Source organism: Arachis hypogaea, chromosome 3 (assembly GCF_003086295.3).
Source record: "Arachis hypogaea cultivar Tifrunner chromosome 3, arahy.Tifrunner.gnm2.J5K5, whole genome shotgun sequence".
Taxonomy (NCBI): domain Eukaryota; kingdom Viridiplantae; phylum Streptophyta; class Magnoliopsida; order Fabales; family Fabaceae; genus Arachis; species Arachis hypogaea.
The window spans coordinates 110875674-110896650 of record NC_092038.1 but is presented as its reverse complement, the minus strand read 5'-3'; the positions used below and the strand labels follow the sequence as shown (position 1 = coordinate 110896650).

General features: G+C 37.6%; 1 protein-coding gene and 1 non-coding gene across 12 annotated transcripts; one reads left to right on the top strand and one right to left on the bottom strand.

Moving 5' to 3' along the window:
• Window positions 1-2288: 2288 nt before the first annotated feature.
• Window positions 2289-2396, bottom strand: LOC112793778 (small nucleolar RNA R71). The gene has a single exon (XR_003198473.1). It is a non-coding gene; the product is annotated as a small nucleolar RNA R71 (small nucleolar RNA).
• A 13823-nt stretch (window positions 2397-16219) lies between these two features.
• Window positions 16220-20740, top strand: LOC112790904 (serine/threonine-protein kinase BSK7). 11 transcript variants are annotated; one of them, XM_025833525.3, is made up of 12 exons: window positions 16220-16507; window positions 16601-16782; window positions 17215-17302; window positions 17391-17611; window positions 18045-18180; window positions 18325-18458; window positions 18702-18807; window positions 19001-19086; window positions 19174-19362; window positions 19476-19628; window positions 19815-19928; window positions 20075-20740. In XM_025833525.3, exons 3-12 carry the CDS (start codon window positions 17230-17232, stop codon window positions 20315-20317), a joined length of 1455 nt encoding a protein of 484 aa, XP_025689310.1. In that variant the 5' UTR covers window positions 16220-16507; window positions 16601-16782; window positions 17215-17229; the 3' UTR covers window positions 20318-20740. The 11 variants fall into 11 exon arrangements, with proteins under 11 accessions (XP_025689310.1, XP_025689311.1, XP_029152940.1 ...); XM_025833526.3 differs by having other exon boundaries at window positions 16302-16507; window positions 17223-17302; XM_029297107.2 differs by having other exon boundaries at window positions 16365-16507; window positions 16710-16782; window positions 17223-17302.
• The last annotated feature ends 237 nt before the right edge of the window (window positions 20741-20977 follow it).

Genomic DNA, 20977 nt, shown 5'->3' with positions numbered 1-20977 from the left:
AGCTTACTTTAAGCCGACAATCTCCGTGGGATGGACCCTTACTCACGTAAGGTTTATTACTTGGACGACCCAGTGCACTTGCTGGTTAGTTGTGCGAAGTTGTGAAAAAGAGTTGAGATTACAATTGTGCGTACCAAAAACTTGTTGGCGCCATTGAGATCACAATTTCATGCACCAAGTTTTTTGCGCCGTTGCCGGGGATTGTTCGAGTTTGGACAACTGACGATTCATCTTGTTGCTCATATTGGTTTTCTTCTTATTTTAACCATTATTTTATTTTCAAAAAGTTTTCAAAAATCTTTCAAAATTTTTCTTCTTTTTCATTTTTCTAAAAATAATTTTCGAAAAATCCAAAAAATTAAAAAAAAACAAAAATATTTTGTGTTTCTTATTTGAGTTTAGTGCCAATTTTTAAGTTTGGTGTCAATTGCATGTTTTTAAAATTTGTGCATTTTTTGAAAATTTCATGCATTACATTCTTCATGATCTTCAAGTTCTTCTTGACAAGTCTTCTTGTTTGATCTTCATATTTTCTTGTTTTGTGTCTTTTGTTGTTTTTCATATGCATTTTGCATTCATAGTGTCTAAACATTAAAAATCTCTAAGTTTGGTATCTTGCATATTTTTCTTTTCTTGAAAAATTTTCAAAAATAAGTTCTTGATGTTCATCATGATTCATGATCTTCAAAGTGTTCTTGGTGTTCATCTTGACATTCATAGTGTTCTTGCATACATCATTGGTTTTGATCCAAAATTTTCATGTTTTGGGTCATATTTGTGTTTTTCTCTCTCCTCATTAAAAATTCAAAAATCAAAAAAATATATTTCCCTTATTTCTCTCATAAATTTCGAAATCTTTGGGTTGACTTAATCAAAAAATTTTAAAATAAGTTGTTTCTTGTTAATCAAGTCAAGATTTCAATTTTAAAAATCTTATCTTTTCAAATATTTTTATAAAAACAAATCTTTTTCATTTTTTTATTATTTTCAAAAATTTTAAAAATTGATTTTCAAAATCTTTTTCTTAATTTTATTTCATAATTTTCAAAAACTTTACTAATAATTAATATGATTGATTCAAAATTTTGAAGTTTGTTACTTTCTTGTTAAGAAAGGTTCTATCTTTAAATTCTAGAATCATATCTTTTAGTTTCTTGTTAGTCAAGTAATCAATTTTAATTTAAAAAATCAAATCTTTCTAAATTTCTTTTTCAAATCTTTTTTCAAAATAAATTTCAATCATATCTTCTTTTTATCATATCTTTTTCAATCATATCTTTTTCAAAAATTTGATTTCAACAATCTTTTCTAACTTCTTATATTTTCAAAATTGATTTTCAAATCTTTTTCAACTAACTAATTGATTTTTTTGTTTGTTTTACTATTTCTTATCTTTTTCAAAATCACCTAACTACTTTTCTCTCTCTAATTTTCAAAAACCACCTTCCCCTTTTTCAAAAATCTTTTTATTTAACTAATTGTTTTAAATGTTAATTTGATTCTATTTCTTCTCCTAATTTTCGAAACTAACATCATAATTAAAATAAAAACAAAAATATTCTTCTTCTCTCTCTTATCTCTTTCTATTTATTTATTCATTTACTAACACTTCTCTTCATCTTAAAATTCGAACCCTCTCTTCCTCTCTGTGTTCGAATTTTTCTCTTCTCCTTCTTCTACTCTTCTCTTCTTCTACTCACATAAAGGAATTTCTATACTGTGACATAGAGGATTTCTCTTCTTTTTCACATGAGCAGGAGCAAGGATAAGAACATTCTTGTTGAAACTGATCCAAAACCTGAAAGGACTCTGAAGAGGAAGCTAAGAGAAACTAAAACACAACACTCTGAAGATGACTTTACTGAAATTTTTGAAAAAGAAGTAGAGATGGCCGAAACCAATAACAATTGTGGAGGTGCAAGGAAGATGCTTGGTGACTTTACTGCACCAAATTCCAACATCCATGGAAGAAGCATCTCAATCCCTGCCATTGGAGCAAACAATTTTGAGCTAAAGCCTCCATTAGTTTCTCTGATGCAACAGAATTGCAAGTTTTATAGACTTCCATCAGAAGATCCTTTTCAGTTCTTAACTGAATTCTTGCAGATCTGTGATATTGTTAAGACCAATGGGTTGATCCTGAGGTCTATAGGCTTATGATTTTCCCTTTTGCTGTAAGAGACAGAGCTAGAATATGGTTGGACTCTCAACCTAAAGATAGCCTGAACTCTTAGGATAAGCTGGTCACGGCTTTCTTAGCCAAGTTCTTTCCTCCTCAAAAGCTGAGCAAGCTTAGAGTGGATGTTCAAACCTTCAGACAGAAAGAAGGTGAATCCCTCTATGAAGCTTGGGAGAGATACAAGCAACTGACCAAAAAGTGTCCTTCTGACATGCTTTCAAAATGGACCATCCTGGATATATTCTATGATGGTCTGTCTGAATTGTCTAAGATGTCATTGGACCATTCTGCAGGTGGATCTATTCACCTAAAAAAATGCCTGCATAAGCTCAGAAACTCATTGAAATGGTTGCAAATAACCAGTTCATGTACCCTTCTGAAAGGAATTCTATGAGTAATGGGATGCCTCAGAGGAAGGGAGTTCTTGAAATTGATGCTCTGAATGCCATATTGGCTCAAAACAAAATGTTGACTCAGCAAGTCAATATGATTTCTCAGAGTCTGAATAGATTGCAAAATGTATCCAACAGTACTAAAGAGGCATCTTCTGAAGAAGAAGCCTATGAACCTGAGAATCCTACAATAGCAGAGGTGAATTACATGGGTGAAGCCTATGGAAATACCTATAATCCCTCATGGAGAAATCATCCAAATTTTTCATGGAAGGATCAACAAAAGCCTCAACAAGGCTTTAATAATGGTGAAAGAAACAGGTTTAGCAATAGCAAGCCCTTTCCATCATCTTCTCAGCAACAGACAGAGAATTCTGAGTAGAGTCCCTCTAGCTTAGCAAACATAGTCTCTGATCTATCTAAGGCCACTCTAAGTTTCATGAATGAAACAAGGTCCTCTATTAGAAATTTGGAGGCACAAGTGGGCCAGCTGAGTAAAAGAGTCACTGAAACTCCTCCTAATACTCTCCCAAGCAATACAGAAGAGAACCCAAAAAGAGAGTGCAAGGCCATAACCTTACTTGGTGTGGCCGAATGCACAGAGGAGGAGGACGACGTGAATCCCAGTGAGGAAGACCTCATGGGACGTCCTCTGGACAAAAAGGAGTTCCCAATTGAGGAACCTAAGGAATCTGAGGCTCACCTAGAGACCATAGAGATTCCATTGAACCTCTTTTTACCATTCATAAGCTCTGATGACTATTCATCTTCTGAAGAAGATGAAGACATTGTTGAAGGGCAAGTTGCCCAGTATTTAGGAGCAATCATGAAACTGAATGACGAGCTATTTGGTAATGAGACTTGGGAGAATAAGTCTCCATTGCTCATTAATGAACTGAATACCTGGGTTCAGCACACTTTACCTCAAAAGAAATAGGATCCTGATAAATTTCTAATTCCCTATACCATAGGCACCATGACCTTTGAGAAGGCTCTGTGTGACCTGGGGTCAAGCATAAACTTAATGCCACTCTCTGTAATGGAGAAACTAGGAATCTTTAAGGTACAGGCTGCCAAATTCTCATTAGAGATGGCAGACAAATCCATGAAAAAGGCTTATGGACAGGTACAGGATGTGCTAGTAAAGGCCAAAGGCCTTTACATCCCTGCTGATTTCATAATCATAGACACTGGAAAGGATGAGGATGAATCCATCATCCTTGGAAGACCCTTTCTAGTCACAGCAAAAGCTGTGATTGATGTGGACAGAGGAGAGTTGATCCTTCAATTGAATGAGGACTACCTTGTGTTTAAAACTCAAGGATCTCCCTCTGTAACCATGGAGAGAAAGCAAGAAAAGTTTCTCTCAATGCAGAGTCAAACAAAGCCCCCACAGTCAAACTCTAAGTTTGGTGTTGGGAGGCCACAACCAAACTCTAAGTTTGGTGTTGGAAGGTCCCAACAATGCTCTGAACATCTGTGAAGCTCCATGAAAGCTCACTGTCAAGCTATTGACATTAAAGAAGCGCTTATTGGGAGGTAACCCAATTTTATTTTTCTATGTTATTTTCTTTTTTTAGGTTGATGATCATGTGGAGTCACAAAAATAACAGCAAAAATTAAAGAAAAATAAAAAATAGCATTAAAAACAACACACCCTAGAGGAGACACTTACTGGCATTTAAACGCCAGTAAGGGTAGCAGAATGGGCGTTTAACGCCCAGTCTAGCACCATTCTGGGCGTTAAACGCCAGAAAGAAGCACCAGACTGGCGTTAAACGCCAGAAACAGGCTACAATCTGGCATTAAACGCCAGAAAGAAGCAACAAGCTGGCATTAAACACCAGAAATAGGTTGCAGCCTGGCGTTTAACGCCATGAAAGGAATAAAAGCTGGCGTTTAACGCTAGAACCAAGCAACAGTCTGGCATTAAATGCCAGGATTGCACACTAAGGGCGTTTACATGCCTGATTGGAGTAGGGATGAAAAATCCTTGACCCCTCAGGATCTGTAGACCCCACAGGATCCCCACCTACCCCACCTCTCTCTCTATCTCCCTCTATCTCCTCTATTTTCTTGTTCTTCCTCTTCTTTCTTTCTTCTTTTGCTCGAGGATGAGCAAACTTTTTAAGTTTGGTGTTGTAAAAGCATTGTTTTTTTGTTTTTCCATAACCATTTATGGCACCTAAGGCCGGAGAAACCTCTAGAAAAAGGAAAGGAAAGGCAAAAGCTTCTGCCTTCGAGTCATGGGAGATGAAAAGATTCATCTCAAAGGTCTATCAAGACCACTTCTATGAAGTTGTGGCCAAGAAAAAGGTGATCCCTATGCAATTCAGATGGAATCGTCACAGAGAAAGACATCCTCGTTGAAGAGGACAAACCCATCACTATGAAAAGGATGAAGCAAACAAGAGAACCCACTCATGGACCTCAATAGAGCATGAGGAATTCCCTCATCAAGAAATCCCTCAGATACCTCAAGGGATACATTTTCCTCCACACAACTATTGGGAGCAACTAAGGATAGGAGCACCAAAATCACTAGGGATGGAGCAACAAAGGCAAGAAAGAGACATAGAGGAGCTCAAGAGCACCGTTGGTTCTTCAAGAGGAAGACGCCACCCTCACTAAGGTGGACTCATTCCTTAATCTCCTTGTCTATTTATTTTTCTATTTTTTTATTTTTATGCTTTATGTGCTATCTATGTTTGTGTCTTCATTACATGATCATTAGTGTCTAGTGTCTATGTCTTAAAGCTATGAATAATTCCATGAATCCTTCACCTCTCTTAAATGAAAAATGTGCTTAATAACAAAAGAACCAGAAGTGCTTGGATTTCAAATTTTATCTTGAAATTAGTTTAATTAATTTGATGTGGTGGCAATACTTTTTGTTTTCTGAATGAATGCTTGGACAGTGCATATTTTTTATAGTAAAGCTTAGGAATGTTAAAATTGTTGGCTCTTGAAAGAATGATGAACAAAGAGAAATGTTATTGATAATCAGAAAAATCATGAAATTGATTCTTGAAGCAAGAAAAAACAGTGAATAAGAAAGCTTGCGAAAAAAAAGAAAGTGGCAAAAATTAAAAGAAAAAGAAAGAAAAAGAAAAAGCAAGCAGAAAAAGCCAATAGCCCTTAAAACCAAAAGGCAAGGGTAAAAAGGATTCAAGGCTTTGAGCATTAATGGATAGGAGGGCCCAAGGAAATAAAATCCAAGCCTAAGCGGCTAAATCAAGCTGTCCCTAACCATGTGCTTGTGTTATGAAGGTCCAAGTGAAAAGCTTGAGACTGAGTGGTTAAAGTCGTGATCCAAAGCAAAAAGAGTGTGCTTAAAAACTCTGGACATCTCTAACTGGGAACTTTAGCAAAGCTGAGTCACAATCTGAAAAGGTTCACCCAGTTATGTGTCTGTGGCATTTATGTATACGGTGGTAATACTGGAAGACAAAGTGCTTAGGGCCACAGCCAAAACTCATAAAGTAGCTGTGTTCAAGAATCAACATACTGAACTAGGAGAATCAATAACACTACATAAAATTATGAGTTCCTATAGATGCCAATCATTCTGAATTTCAAAGGATAAAGTGAGATGCAAAAACTGTTCAAAAGCAAAAAGCTACTAGCCCCGCTCATCTACTTGGGACTAAGTTTCATTGATATTGTGGGATTCATTGTATATTCTCTTCTTTTTATCCTATTTTATTTTTAGTTGCTTGGGGACAAGCAACAATTTAAGTTTGGTGTTGTGATGAGCGGATAATTTATACGCTTTTTGGCATTGTTTTTACATAGTTTTTAGTATGATTTAGTTAATTTTTAGTATATTTTTATTAATTTTTAAGAAAAATTCACATTTCTGGACTTTACCATGAGTTTGTGTGTTTTTCTATGATTTCAGGTATTTTCTGGCTGAAATTGAGGGACCTGAGCAAAAATCTGATTCAGAGGCTGAAGAAGGACTGCTGATGCTGTTGGATTCTGACCTCCCTGCACTCGAAATAGATTTTTTGGAGCTACAAAAGTCCAAATGGCGCGCCCTTAACTGCGTTGGAAAGTAGACATTCATGGATTTTCAGCAATATATAATAGTTTATACTTTGCTCGAGTTTAGACGATGCAAACTGGCGTTTAACGCTAGCTTTCTGCCCTATTCTGGTGTTAAACGCCAGAAACAAGTTGCAAAGCAGAGTTAAATGCCAGAAACAAGTTACAAACTGGCATTTAACTCCAAGGAAGACCTCTACACATGAAAGCTTCAATGCTCAGCCCAAGCACACACAAAGTGGGCCCAGAAGTGGATTTCTGCATCATTTACTCATTTCTGTAACCCTAGTAACTAGTTTAGTATAAATAGAACTTTTTACTATTGTACTAGCGGTATCAGTTTTATGCTATCTTAGACTTTTATGGTGGCTGGCCATTTGGCCATGCCTGAACCTTCATCACTTATGTATTTTCAACGGTGGAGTTTCTACACACCATAGATTAAGGTGTGGAGCTCTGCTGTTCCTCGAGTATTAATGCAAAGTAATATTGTTCTTCTATTCAACTCATGCTTATTCTTATTCTAAGATATGCATTCGCACACAAGAACATGATGAATGTGATGATTATGTGACACTCATCACCATTCTTACTTATGAACGCGTGATTGACAACCACTTCCGTTCTATATGAAAACAAGCTTAAATGTGTATCTCTTTGATTCCTGGTCCATGCGTTTGACTGCCTTTCCTGACAACAGAGCCTTCAATTCTTTGCGATTAGATTCTTCATGGTATAAGCTAGAATCAATTGGCAGCATTCTTGAGATCTGGAAAGTCTAAACCTTGTTTGTGGTATTCCGAGTAGGATATGGGATGGGATGACTATGACGAGCTTCAAACTCGCGACTGTAGGGCATGGTGACAGACGCAAAAGGATAGTAAATCCTATTCCTACACGATCGAGAACCGACAGATGATTAGCCCTATGTAACCCGTAGCTGGACCATTTTCACTGAGAGGATGGACGGTAGCCATTGACAACGGTGATCCCCCTACATACAGCTTACCATAGAAAGGAGTATGAAGGATTGAATAAAGGCAGTAGGAAAGTGGAGATTCAAAAGGAATGAGGCATCTTCATACACTTATCTGAAATTCCCACCAATGAATTACATAAGTATCTTGATGAGCGGATAATTTATACGCTTTTTGGCATTATTTTTAGTATGTTTTTAGTATGTTTTAGATAGTTTTTATTATATTTTTATTAGTTTTTATTTAAAATTCACTTTTCTGGACTTTACTATGAGTTTGTGTGTTTTTCTATGATTTTAGGTATCTTCTAGCTAAAATTGAGGGACCTGAGCAAAAATCTGATTCAGAGGCTAAAAAGGACTGCAGATGCTGTTGGATTCTGACCTCCCTGCACTCGAAGTGGATTTTCTGGAGCTACAGAAGCCCAATTGGCGCGCTCTCAATTGCTTTAGAAAGTAGACATTCTGGGATTTCCATAAATGTATAATAGTCTATACTTTGCCCGAGATTTGATGGCCCAAACCGGCGTTCCAAATCAGCTTAAGAATTTTGGCGTTTAACGTCGGAACTGGCACAAGAATGGGAGTTAAACGCCCAAACTGGCACAAAAGCTGGCGTTTAACTCCAAGAAAAGTCTCTACACAAGAAAGATTCAATGCTCAGCCCAAGCACACACCAAGTGGGCCCGGAAGTGGATTTTTATGTCAATTACTCATTTTTGTAAACCCTAAGCTACTAGTTCTCTATAAATCGGACCTTTGGTTATTGTGTTTTCATCTTTGGACGTCTAGTTCTTAGATCATCTTGGTAGCTATCTTTGAGTAGTCTTATGCTATCTTAGATCATGGGGGCTGGCCTCTCGGCCATGCCTAGACCTTGTTCTTATGTATTTTTAACGGTGGAGTTTCTACACACCATAGATTAAGGTGTGGAGCTCTGATGTACCTCGAGTATTAATGCAATTACTATTGTTCTTCTATTCAATTCAGCTTATTCTTGTTCTAAGATATCACTTGTTCCTCAACTTGATGAATGTGATGATCCGTGACACTCATCATCATTCTCACCTATGAACGTGTGCCTGACAACTACCTCCGTTCTACCTTAGATTGAATGGATATCTCTTGGATTTCTTAACCGGAATCTTCGTGGTATAAGCTAGAATTGATGGTGGCATTCAAGAGAATCCAGAAGGTCTAAACCTTGTTGTGGTATTCTGAGTAGGATTCGAGGATTAAATGACTGTGACGAGCTTCAAACTCGCGATTGTGGGGCGTTACTGACAGACGCAAAAGAATCACTGGATTCTATTCCGACATGATCGAGAACCGACAGCTGAATAGCCGTGCTGTGACAGAGCACATTGAACATTTTCACTGAGAGGACGGGACTGTAGCCATTGACAACGGTGATGCCCAACATACAGCTTTCCATGGAAAGGAGTAAGAAGGATTGGATGAAGACAGTAGGAAAGTAGAGAGACGGAAGGGACAAAGCATCTCCAAACGCTTATCTGAAATTCCCACCAATGAATTGCATAAGTATCTCTATCTTTATTCTATGCTTTATTCATAAATCATCTATAACCATTTGAATCTGCCTGACTGAGATTTACAAGATGACCATAGCTTGCTTCATACCAACAATCTCCGTGGGATCGACCCTTACTCGCGTAAGGTTTATTACTTGGATGACCCAGTGCACTTGCTGGTTAGTTGTGCGAAGTTGTGATAAAGAGATGAAATTGCAATTGAGCGTACCATGTTGATGGCGCCATTGATGATCACAATTTCGTGCACCACCTCACCATTCAAATTCAAACCACTTTCCCTCCCAAACCCACCAATATTGGCCGAACCCTACCCCTCTCTCCACCACTATATAAACCCATCTTCACTCCTTCATTTTCACACAACCTACAAACTACTTCTCCCCCTTGGCCGAAAAACAAAGCCACCTCCATCTCCTCTATTTCTTCTTCTTCTACTCTCTTCTTTCTTCTTTTGCTCGAGGATGAGCAAACCTTCTAAGTTTGGTGTGGTAAAAGCATTGATTTTTGTTTTTCCATAACCATTTATGGCATCTAAGGCCAGAGAAACCTCTAGAAAGAGGAAAGGGAAGGCAAAAGCTTCCACCTCCGAGTCATGGGAGATGGAGAGATTTATCTCAAGGGTGCATCAAGACCACTTCTATGAAGTTGTGGCCATGAAGAAGGTGATCCCCGAGGTCCCTTTCAAACTCAAAAAGAGTGAATATCCGGAGATCCAACATGAGATCCGAAGAAGAGGTTGGGAAGTTCTTACCAACCCCATTCAACAAGTCGGAATCTTAATGGTTCAAGAGTTCTATGCCAATGCATGGATCACCAAGAACCATGATCAAAGTGTGAACCTGGACCAAAAGAATTGGCTTACAATTGTTCGGGAGAAATGCTTAGATTTTAGTCCGGAAAATGTAAGGTTGGCATTCAACTTGCCCATGATGCAAGGAGATGAACACCCCTACACTAGAAGGGTCAACTTTGATCAAAGGTTGGACCAAGTCCTCATAGACATTTGTGAAGAGGGCGCTCAATGGAAAAGAGATTCAAGAGGAAGCCGGTTCAACTGAGAAGGCATGACCTCAAGCCCGTGGCTAGGGGATGGTTAGAGTTTATCCAACGCTCAATCATTCTCACTAGCAACCGGTCCGAAGTTACTATAGACCGGGCTATCATGATTCATAGCATCATGATTGGAGAGGAAGTAGAAGTTCATGAGGTTATATCCCAAGAACTTTATAAGGTTGCGGACAAGTCCTCTACCTTGGCAAGGTTAGCCTTCCCTCATCTCATTTGTCACCTCTGTAATTCAGTGTGAATTAACATAGAGGGAGACATCCTCATTCATGAGGACAAGCCCATCACTAAGAAAAGGATGGAGTAAACAAGAGATCCCACTCATCATGAAATCCCTGAGATGCCTCAAGGGATGCACTTTCCTCCACAAAATTATTGGGAGCAAATCAACACCTCCCTAGGAGAATTGAGTTCCAACATGGGACAACTAAGGGTGGAGCACCAACAACATTCCATCCTCCTCTATGAAATTAGAGAAGATCAAAGAATCATGAGAGAGGAGCAACAAAGGCAAGGAAGAGACATTGAGGAGCTCAAGCACTCCATAAGATCTTCAAGAGGAAGAACAAGCCGCCATCACTAAGGTGGACCCGTTCTTTAATCTCCTTGTCCTTTATTTCTCTGTTTTTCGAATTTTTATGCTTATGTTTATCTATGTTTGTGTCTTATGATCATTAGTGTCTTAGTGTCTATGACTTAAAGTTATGAATGTCCTATGAATTCATCACCTTTCTTAAATGAAAAATGTTCTTAATTGAAAAAGAGAAGAATTGCATGAATCTTGAATTTCATAACAGATTAATTATTTTGATGTGGTGGCAATACTTTGACTTCTGAATGTATGCTTGAACAGTGCATATGTCTTTTGAATTTGTTGTTCATGAATGTTGGCTCTTGAAAGAATGATGAAAAAAGGAGACATGTTACTAAGGATCTGAAAAATCATAAAAATGATTCTTGAAGCGTGTGCGAAAAAAAAAGAGAGAAAGCAAGCAGAAAAAGCCAATAGCCCTTTTAAACCAAAAGGCAAGGGTAAAAATAAAGTCGTGATCCAAGGCAAAAAGAGTGTGCTTAAGAACCCTGGACACCTCTAATTGGGGACTCTAGCAAAGCTGAGTCATAATCTGAAAAGGTTCACCTAGTTATGTGTCTATGGCATGTATGTATCCGGTGGTAATACTGGAAGACAGAGTGCTTTGGGCCACGGCCAAGACTCATAAAGTAGCTGTGTTCAAGAATCATCATACTTAACTAGGAGAATCAATAACACTATCTGGATTCTGAGTTCCTATAGAAGCCAATCATTCTGAATTTCAAAGGATAGAGTGAGATGCCAAAACTGTTTAGAGGCAAAAAGCTAAAAGCCCCGCTCATCTAATTAATACTGTTCTTCATAGATGTTTTTGGAATTCATTGCATATTCTCTTCTTTTTATCTTATTTGATTTTCAGTTGCTTGGGGACAAGCAACAATTTAAGTTTGGTGTTGTGATGAGCGGATAATTTATACGCTTTTTGGCATCATTTTTAGTATGTTTTAGATAGTTTTTATTATATTTTTATTGGTTTTTATTTAAAATTCACCTTTCTGGACTTTACTATGAGTTTGTGTGTTTTTCTGTGATTTCAGGTATCTTTTGGCTGAAATTGAGGGACTTGAGCAAAAATCTGATTCAGAGGCTAAAAAGGACTGCAGATGCTGTTGGATTCTGACCTCCCTGCACTCGAAGTAGATTTTCTGAAGCTACAGAAGCCCTGGGCTTTCCAGCAATGTATACTAGTCCATACTTTGCCCGAGATTTGATGGCCCAAACCGGCATTCCAAATCAGCTCAAGAATTCTGGCGTTTAACGCCGGAACTGGCACAAGAATGGGAGTTAAACGCCCAAACTGGCACAAAAGCTGGCGTTTAACTCCAAGAAAAGTCTCTACACATGAAAGCTTCAATGCTCAGCCCAAGCACATACCAAGTGGGCCCGGAAGTGGATTTTTATATCATTTACTCATTTTTGTAAACCTTAAGCTACTAGTTCTCTATAAATAGGACATTTTGCTATTGTATTTTAATCTTTTGATCACTTTAGATCTTAGGATCATCTTTGGACGTCTAGTTCTTAGATTATGGGAGGCTGGCCATTCGGCCATGCCTAGACCTTGTTCTTATGTATTTTCAACGGTGGAGTTTCTACACACCATAGATTAAGGTGTGGAGCTCTGCTGTACCTCGATTATTAATGCAATTACTATTGTTCTTCTATTAAATTCAGCTTATTCTTGTTCTAAGATATCACTTGTTCCTCAACTTGATGAATGTGATGATCCGTGACACTCATCATCATTCTCACCTATGAACGTGTGCCTGACAACCACCTCCGTTCTACCTTAGATTGAGTGGATATCTCTTGGATTCCTTAATCAGAATCTTCTTGGTATAAGCTAGAATTGATGGCGGCATTCTTGAGAATTCGGAAGGTCTAAACCTTGTCTGTGGTATTCTGAGTAGAATTCAAGGATTGAATGACTGTGACGAGCTTCAAACTCGCGATTGTGGGGCGTTAGTGACAGACGCAAAAGAATCACTGGATTCTATTCCGACATGATCGAGAACCGACAGATGAATAGACGTGCTGTGACAGAGCGCGTTGAACATTTTCACTGAGTGGACGGGACTGTAGCCATTGACAACGGTGATGCCCAACATACAGCTTGTCATGGAAAGGAGTAAGAAGGATTGGATGAAGACAGTAGGAAAGCAGAGAGACGGAAGGGACAAAGCATCTCCATACGCTTATCTGAAATTCTCATCAATGAATTACATAAGTATCTCTATCTTTACTTTATGTTTTATTTATCTTTTAATCATTAATCCTCCATAACCATTTGAATCCGCCTGACTGAGATTTACAAGATGACCATAGCTTGCTTCATACCAACAATCTCCGTGGGATCGACCGCTTACTCGCGTAAGGTTTATTACTTGGACGACCCAGTGCACTTGCTGGTTAGTTGTGCGAAGTTGTGATAAAGAGTTGAGATTGCAATTGAGCGTACCATGTTGATGGCGCCATTGATGATCACAATTTCGTGCACCATATCTCTATCTTTATTTTATGTTTATTTATATTTTTAATTATTAAAATTCCATAACCATTTGAATCCACCTGACTGAGATTTACAAGGTGACCATAGCTTGCTTCAAGCCACAATCTCCGTGGGATCGACCTTTACTCACGTAAGGTTTATTACTTGGACGACCCAGTGCACTTGCTGGTTAGTTGTGCGAAGTTGTGAAAAAGAGTTGAGATTACAATTATGTGTACCAAAAACTTGTTGGCACCATTGAGATCACAATTTCGTGCACCCATACCCTTAGGAACCCAACTGAAAGGAAAAAGAAGTATAGGGACCTAATTGAAAATTCGATGAAACTATAAATATTCAATGAAAGATATTCCTATAATCCCTATTCAATGATTTTACAACATGAAAGATATTTCTATAATCCTTTTTATTTTGTTACTATCATATTTGTAACATAATGACATTCTGAATGCATCTTCATTTGTTAAGAAAAATATGCTAGTGTTTACAATTTCACAAGATTTGTGGAAAGATATGCAGATGACAATTTTAATGATATTTTGGATGAAAGCTATAATAGAAAAGATTACAATATGTCCTGGTTCGACTCTAAAAGTGAGATCTACATCCAGTCTCCACAACAACAAATGGTAGAAATTCACTATAAACGAATTCAAGTTACAAATATCAATTCAAACCAAATACAAAACAAAATTCTCAAACACCTCATGGCTTTTTCTATATATTCTCACATCCTAACTCTCTTGCCTTTCTCATGACAAAAATTGATACTCACTTTTTAAGCTCTCTCTTTCTTATAAATAGAATAATTCATATCAACTATCCTAAATTAATCTATCAGTTTTAGCGAAATTCTGTTCTACATCGTTTACTTCTTCTTTTGATTTTCTATGAGGATGGTGTCTTCCATAAATTCTGCTTTTGTATCGATGCAGAGACCACACCTCGTGAAATCATTCTTGACCAGGTTCCCTTGCTCTCCAAATTGAGCTTATTCCAACTTCGCTTCAATTTGTTTCTTGCTGCACCGAAACAAACACATTATAAAAACTCATACAATTTTTGCTTAGCACACATTAACACAACCATAAATGTTTAGGATCACAAAGTTTATTAGTTTCTTAATTCAAGAGAAATTAATAATAAGATAATAAACTTATACCAAATCCAACAAAGGCCACGGGAAAGCAAGCAGGAGCAACACCAAGAAAGATAATAAAAGGCCTTCCATTTGGGTGTAAGACAAATAAGAAAAAGAAAGAAAAGCCTTTCATCATTTTCAAGGTATGATCCTTGAATTAACAAAACAAGCTTCAATAGACTTAGAAGTATCTTTACAAGAATGGAGGTGCACAACCGAACTGCATTAAATTGATGAGTCCCTGAAGAATCATTAAATGTCCCTATACATGAAGAACAAAGAAGAAGAAATTAGGGAAAATAACCAAAATTGACATTGTATACCCATACTATATGTTTCCAAAAGTAGGCATCGACTTAACAGTGTGAAAAGAGAGGAATCAGTTTTGTGTTTTCCGCAAAAGAGTAAAAGACGCAGAATTTGAATGAGGTATAGAAATTTGGAAATAAAAATAAGATTATGTTGGAGAAGATGAAGTGGGTTTTGGATATAGAGAGATAGCAAAAGAGTTACATGTTTTAAGATGTTGAGTCATTGACAACCCAATGTTTAATTCAAGGTGAGTACATCTATCATTACACGTAGTAAAGCATGTGCTTTTTTTTCTGTTCACAAAAAAAAAACACATGGGCTATGATCCTAGCATGCATTTCATTCCATAACAAACATATTCAGATACAGTCCAACTAATCTAGATCATGAACAACGGCATTTTGAAGTGGATCTAACTATCAAACTAAGACCAAATCAAGCTAAAATGAATTAAACTCACCTTGCGAAAAAATAAGCAAGGAGAATGCACTTCGTTGGTGAAAACAAATTCAGGAACAGCAATGACCACATGAAAATCATGACCAGCAAGGATTAGATGCCTCACCACCTACATATATACATGCAATTGAAATTGAAATTGCAATTCAAACTTAAGTGCAATGCAATATCCAAATAATGAATCATGAACGACAATGACAATGAGAATGAGGATGAGAAATGAGAGGTTACCTCCGCAACACGAGTTGCGTGGCCAAATTCATGACCAGTGGCATAGTAAGCAAACACCATTTTCTGTGTGGAATAAACAGCAGCAGCACCATTGCCATCATACTCTTCCTGCTGTTTCATCCTCATTTTAATCCCCATTTTAATCGCTACCATAATTTTTTAGCAGCCACACGTTGTTGCAGAGCCAATCCAGGGAGCAAGACGGAGTTGAACAGCGGCGATTCGAGGCGAGGCACGGTGAGACAAGGCGAGACGAGGCGATGCAATGGGCAAGGCAGACAAGCGGAGCAGAGCACGGACTGTGGACCCGTAGAAGATGCAGACGGACGATGACCACCCAACGACGGACAAGCACGACGCCACGGAAGACAGCAACAGAGTGCGATGGAGGAGAAACTCAATTTGGATCTGAAAAAACTAACTTAGGACTGGTTAGGATTTTTTAATTTGGAGACAAAATGTAAAGGATAATATTGGTATTTTAAAAAATAGAAGAGATTTTAATTAATTATTTTAATCTAATTATAAGAATATTCGATTTTTTAATAGAATATTCTGTTATTTTAAACAGATTTATGATGGTAGGAACTAAATTAAAAAAAATAACATATAAAAACTAATTAAAAAATATAAAAATCTAATTAAAAATTCGATGAAACTGTAAAGACCTAGAAAGTAATTAAACCTAAATTTTCTAGTTCGGCATGGAAGCACTAGAAGGCGATGACCATTGAAATTGAACCAGCCCTCAATTTTGTAACTTCCGTTTTCCCATCTACGACTTTCATTTAATTTTTCATCTTGTTACCCTATTATTATTATTATTATTATTATTATTATTATTATTATTATTATTATTACATCTTAACATATGATTAATTTAATATTAAAATAACAGCGTATAAATCGAACATAATAAGGCAAGGAAGGAAGAAAAATCAGAACAAGAAACCAAAGTCCTTTCACTTTCCAAACCGTGTGCCGTGTGGTGTGCCTTTTGAGTTTTGACTGTTTACGAGGACGACGACGACCATTCCCTGCGCTTCTTCAGGTCTTCTTCAATGCCTTCTCTTCCCCTTTCTTCCCTGTTCCCTTCTCAATTCACTTCTTCTTCCTCTTGATCCTGGATTAGTTGATTTTGCAGTTGAGTTGTTCTGCTTGTTGATTTTGATGCATTCTTGAATTTTTGAGGGCGAATGAATGTTTTGGAGCTGATTCTTTGCTGATTTGATTGCTTGGTTTTACCAATTCAGCAAGCACCGTTGAAGTTGTTTGACCCAGCACTTGCATAGATTCAATACTGAAATTAAAGAAAATTGAATAAAGGTTTGGTCTTGTTGTTCTGTTAATGCTGATTATTAGTTCTTATTTCCGGTAATTGCTTTATTCCGTGGTTGCTATGGTTTTGCTCCCACCAAGCTGTAACAAGCTTCCAAGGGGCGTTCAATTTTGTGAAGCCTTGCTGACAATCTTCAGGAACCTAACTTGGTGATTGGATTTTGTTTTATTGGTGTGAAGGTTCATTGGGTATTGAAAATTTATAGTTTTGGTAACTGAATCCCTGCAAACCTGTTTTTACTTTTTATTTGTAATTCATGGAGTTATGGGGCATATTCTGCTGAACGTCATGCTAAGCTCTCTGTGTGTGTGGTTGGGGGGGGGGGGGTGTTTTGACGAAGGAAATAAAATGAAAAGAAAAGGGTACGGGGGATTTTAGGATAACTTCGACTTCGTCGATGCTAATTATGTTTGCTAAAGAGTTGTAGGGTTGGGATGGGCTGTGAAATATCGAAAGTATGCTGCTGGGGCGCCCGAGATGATCAAGTTCCAGAGGCACAAATTGTTCGTAAGTGATCTACATTTGTCTCTGCTTTTTAATGTTCTTGCTATTCTTAGGAGTGATTGTAATTTCTGAGTTTGTATTTCCTGCTCAGAAAATGAAGATAGAATTGAGGGCAGTGACTTGCCGCAGTTTCGAGAGTACACAATTGATCAGCTCAGGAAGGCTACATCCGGGTTTGCAGTAGAAAATATAGTTTCTGAGCATGGAGAAAAGGCACCAAATGTGGTCTATAAAGGGAAACTTGAAAATCAAATGCGAATAGCTGTCAAACGGTTCAACAAATTAGCCTGGCCAGATGCACAGCAATTTATGGTAATCTGTCCTTTTATGTGCTTACACTATGTGATTTTTAATAAGTTATTGTTATAAGTGATACCCTTTTGCATTTTCTCTTTCTGGTTTCAGCAGAATGGTGGTAATTTTTAGTTTGCTTTCTACACAGGCTTTGTTGCCTTTGCTTAGGAATGTTTCTTTATCTTGGATAAATAAATATAAGACATGAATCAGTGCCTCAATTGTCATCCATGAAACTTTTTTTTGCATGCATGTGATTTTTCATTTGTCATAGACACTTTATATGTGACCTGTGTGACAGACAAGATCTATAAAAATAACAAAATTAACCTGTCCAGAGATTTTGCGTTCGAAACTTATATTTTGCACATGGTGAATGATGTGTTTTTCCCCCTTCTGAAATGCGCTTTCAATTATTTGTTTGCTAAAGAACCTTCTTTATATCCTTCAGGGGGAGGCCAGAGCTGTAGGTCAGCTAAGGAACCATAGATTGGTAAATCTCCTTGGATGTTGCTGTGACGGTGATGAAAGGTTACTTGTCGCAGAATTTATGCCCAATGAGACTTTGGCAAAGCACTTGTTTCATTGTACGTAACTGTCTAGCAACCAACTCACTTTTGCCTGCATTAGCTTTAGCATGCCCTAGGTTATATTCTAAATGCAATTCTCATCCAAGTAGTGACCCAAAAGCAACTAACTTTCTTTTGACAATTGTTTGTGCATTTATGTAGGGGAAACTCAGCCGATGAAATGGGCAATGCGACTGAGAGTTGCCTTTCACCTTGCCCAAGCTTTGGAGTACTGTACCAGCAGGGGACGTGCACTATATCATGACCTAAATGCTTACAGAGTTCTTTTTGATGATGTAAGTTTATTTTCCTTTGTTTGTGTTGCAATCGGTATTGCTAAGGGGATGCTGGGGATGGTGCTTAAAAGATGCACGTATTAATGTAATCTTATTTAAAGCTTTATTTTTATACAATATACAGTATATATAAAGTATACAACTGGTACAACTGGAAGATGGAAGGAACTGACCAAAACCCTTTTCTCCGAGCCAGAATAGTATGAATTCTGTTGATGTTCCTTTTTTTTTCCCCTTTTTCAGGAATACAATCCTAAGCTTTCATGCTTTGGTCTGATGAAAAACAGTCGAGATGGGAAAAGTTATAGTACGAATTTGGCATTTACACCGCCAGAGTATCTGAGGACAGGTACTTTCTTTGACAAAATATGCTACTTTTCAGGATGTTGATCATGTCTGTGACCTTGTTGGGTGGTACTAATTGTCATGACCCTATCGGTTTTATCATCTAGCTTAGTATGACCGATGTATATAATAGAGAGTATTCATTGTCAGTCATTGTATTCACTTTGTGTCTGCCTTCTGCTTCCTTGATTATACAGGTAGAGTTACTCCAGAGAGTGTAACTTATAGCTTTGGGACCCTTTTACTTGACCTTCTAAGTGGAAAACATATTCCTCCAAGCCATGTAAGTTTCTTATGTTGCAAAAGTCTGAAGCATTGAGTATAGATTATGATATTTTTTGTTCATCAATTTTTTTTTTTAATTTTGCAGGCTCTTGATCTGATTAGGGACCGGAATGTTACGACACTAACTGACTCTTGTTTAGTGGGACAATTTTCAACTGATGAGGGGACAGAATTAGTGCGTCTAGCCTCTCGATGTTTACAAGCTGAACCGCGAGAGCGACCTAATCCAAAGTCATTGGTTGCTGCTTTAATACCTCTACAGAAAGATTCCGAGGTAAGTTGACAATTGTCTTAGAAGCCTTTTTTTTTCCCCTTTCCAGCACTTAGAACTGAGATCCTATTCTAGTAAAGCTGAAATTGGCTCTGGAATTTTTTTTAATTTTTTAGGTTTCTTCTCTTGCGCTGATGGGCATACCGGATGGTGCTGCTGCCTTTCCCCTTACTCCACTTGGTGAAGCATGTCAACGAATGGATCTGACTGCCATACATGAGGTGTTGGAGAAACTTGGGTATAAAGATGACGAGGGTGCAGCAACTGAGGTATAGCTTTTGGTCTTTTGATATTCAATTCTCGTCATTTCTGGTCTTCAAAATGTATTGGTTTTCATTATGCTTTTCACGTATGTATTGTGCTTGATCTAACTTACGATGCTAGATTGATTGACTGAGTTGCCCACTTTCCGACTATCTCCATCACTAACTTAATTTTGTTTTTCTATCAACTAGCTTTCGTTTCAAATGTGGACCAACCAGATGCAGGAAACATTGAACTCAAAGAAGAAGGGTGATGCTGCTTTTCGGCAAAAGGATTTTAGAACCGCAATTGATAGCTATACACAGGTTAGTAAGTTGCTTGGTTCTGAAGTTTATTACACCGAAGAATATGTATTTTATATATTGATGTGTAGATATTTTAAACATTCTCTCCGTGTATACACATTGGAGCAATTAAGATTAGAAGCTGATGGTTTGGTTCTGTAATGCAGTTCATTGATGTTGGAACCATGGTTTCCCCAACGGTCTATGCACGACGTAGTCTGTGTTATCTCATTAGCAGCATGCCGGAGGAAGCGCTTAAAGATGCATCACAGGCACAATCAATATCTCCTGTTTGGCACATAGCATCCTATCTACAAGCTGCTTGTCTCTTTGCGCTGGGCAGGGAGGCGGAGGCTCGAGTAGCCCTTAAAGAGGCCTCTTCAATTGAAACGAAAAAGAACACAAACTAGTTTACAATGTTCCCTTAAAAACCGTTGTTTTCCCTGTGACTGATGATAGGTTCCTTACATATAGTACACATGCTGGTTTCTCAATGTTTGGGCAACATGACATGACTGGTTCGTCATTCTTTTGCACAGACAGACTTAAGGGTCACCACAGAATTATAGCGTCTATTTGCATTTTAGGGTTATTTTGGTGTTTATAAAGAGTCATGGTTAGAAGTAACTCTGTGAGTTATGTCGGCATTTGTTGGGTAACTGGCAAATGCTATTTGATATGCTTTTTGTAATTTAATGTACAGAACAATTGGTCATGGCTATCGTGTCAACATGAAATAGGCTCTCTTTTTGTATCTAATATATGCATATAGATATTCTTTGAATCTTTATTCTGTTACATTTAATCAGAAATCAGTACTGTCTTTGTTTCTACTTTATAAACTCTATGATAGCACCTTTCTTATCTTAGAGAATCTCATACTTTGCTTCTTCCTTATTTTATTGAACGTGCATTATTCAATGTGAATAAAGGATCGTCATGATAGGGATACAATATCTATTAGGCTGATTTTGAAGGAACACTTGTCCTGAAGGCATTAGTTCTTTTCTATTTATGGTAGCACCTGTTAACTCGAGAATGAAAATAGGGGCCACTAAAAAGTAAAATGT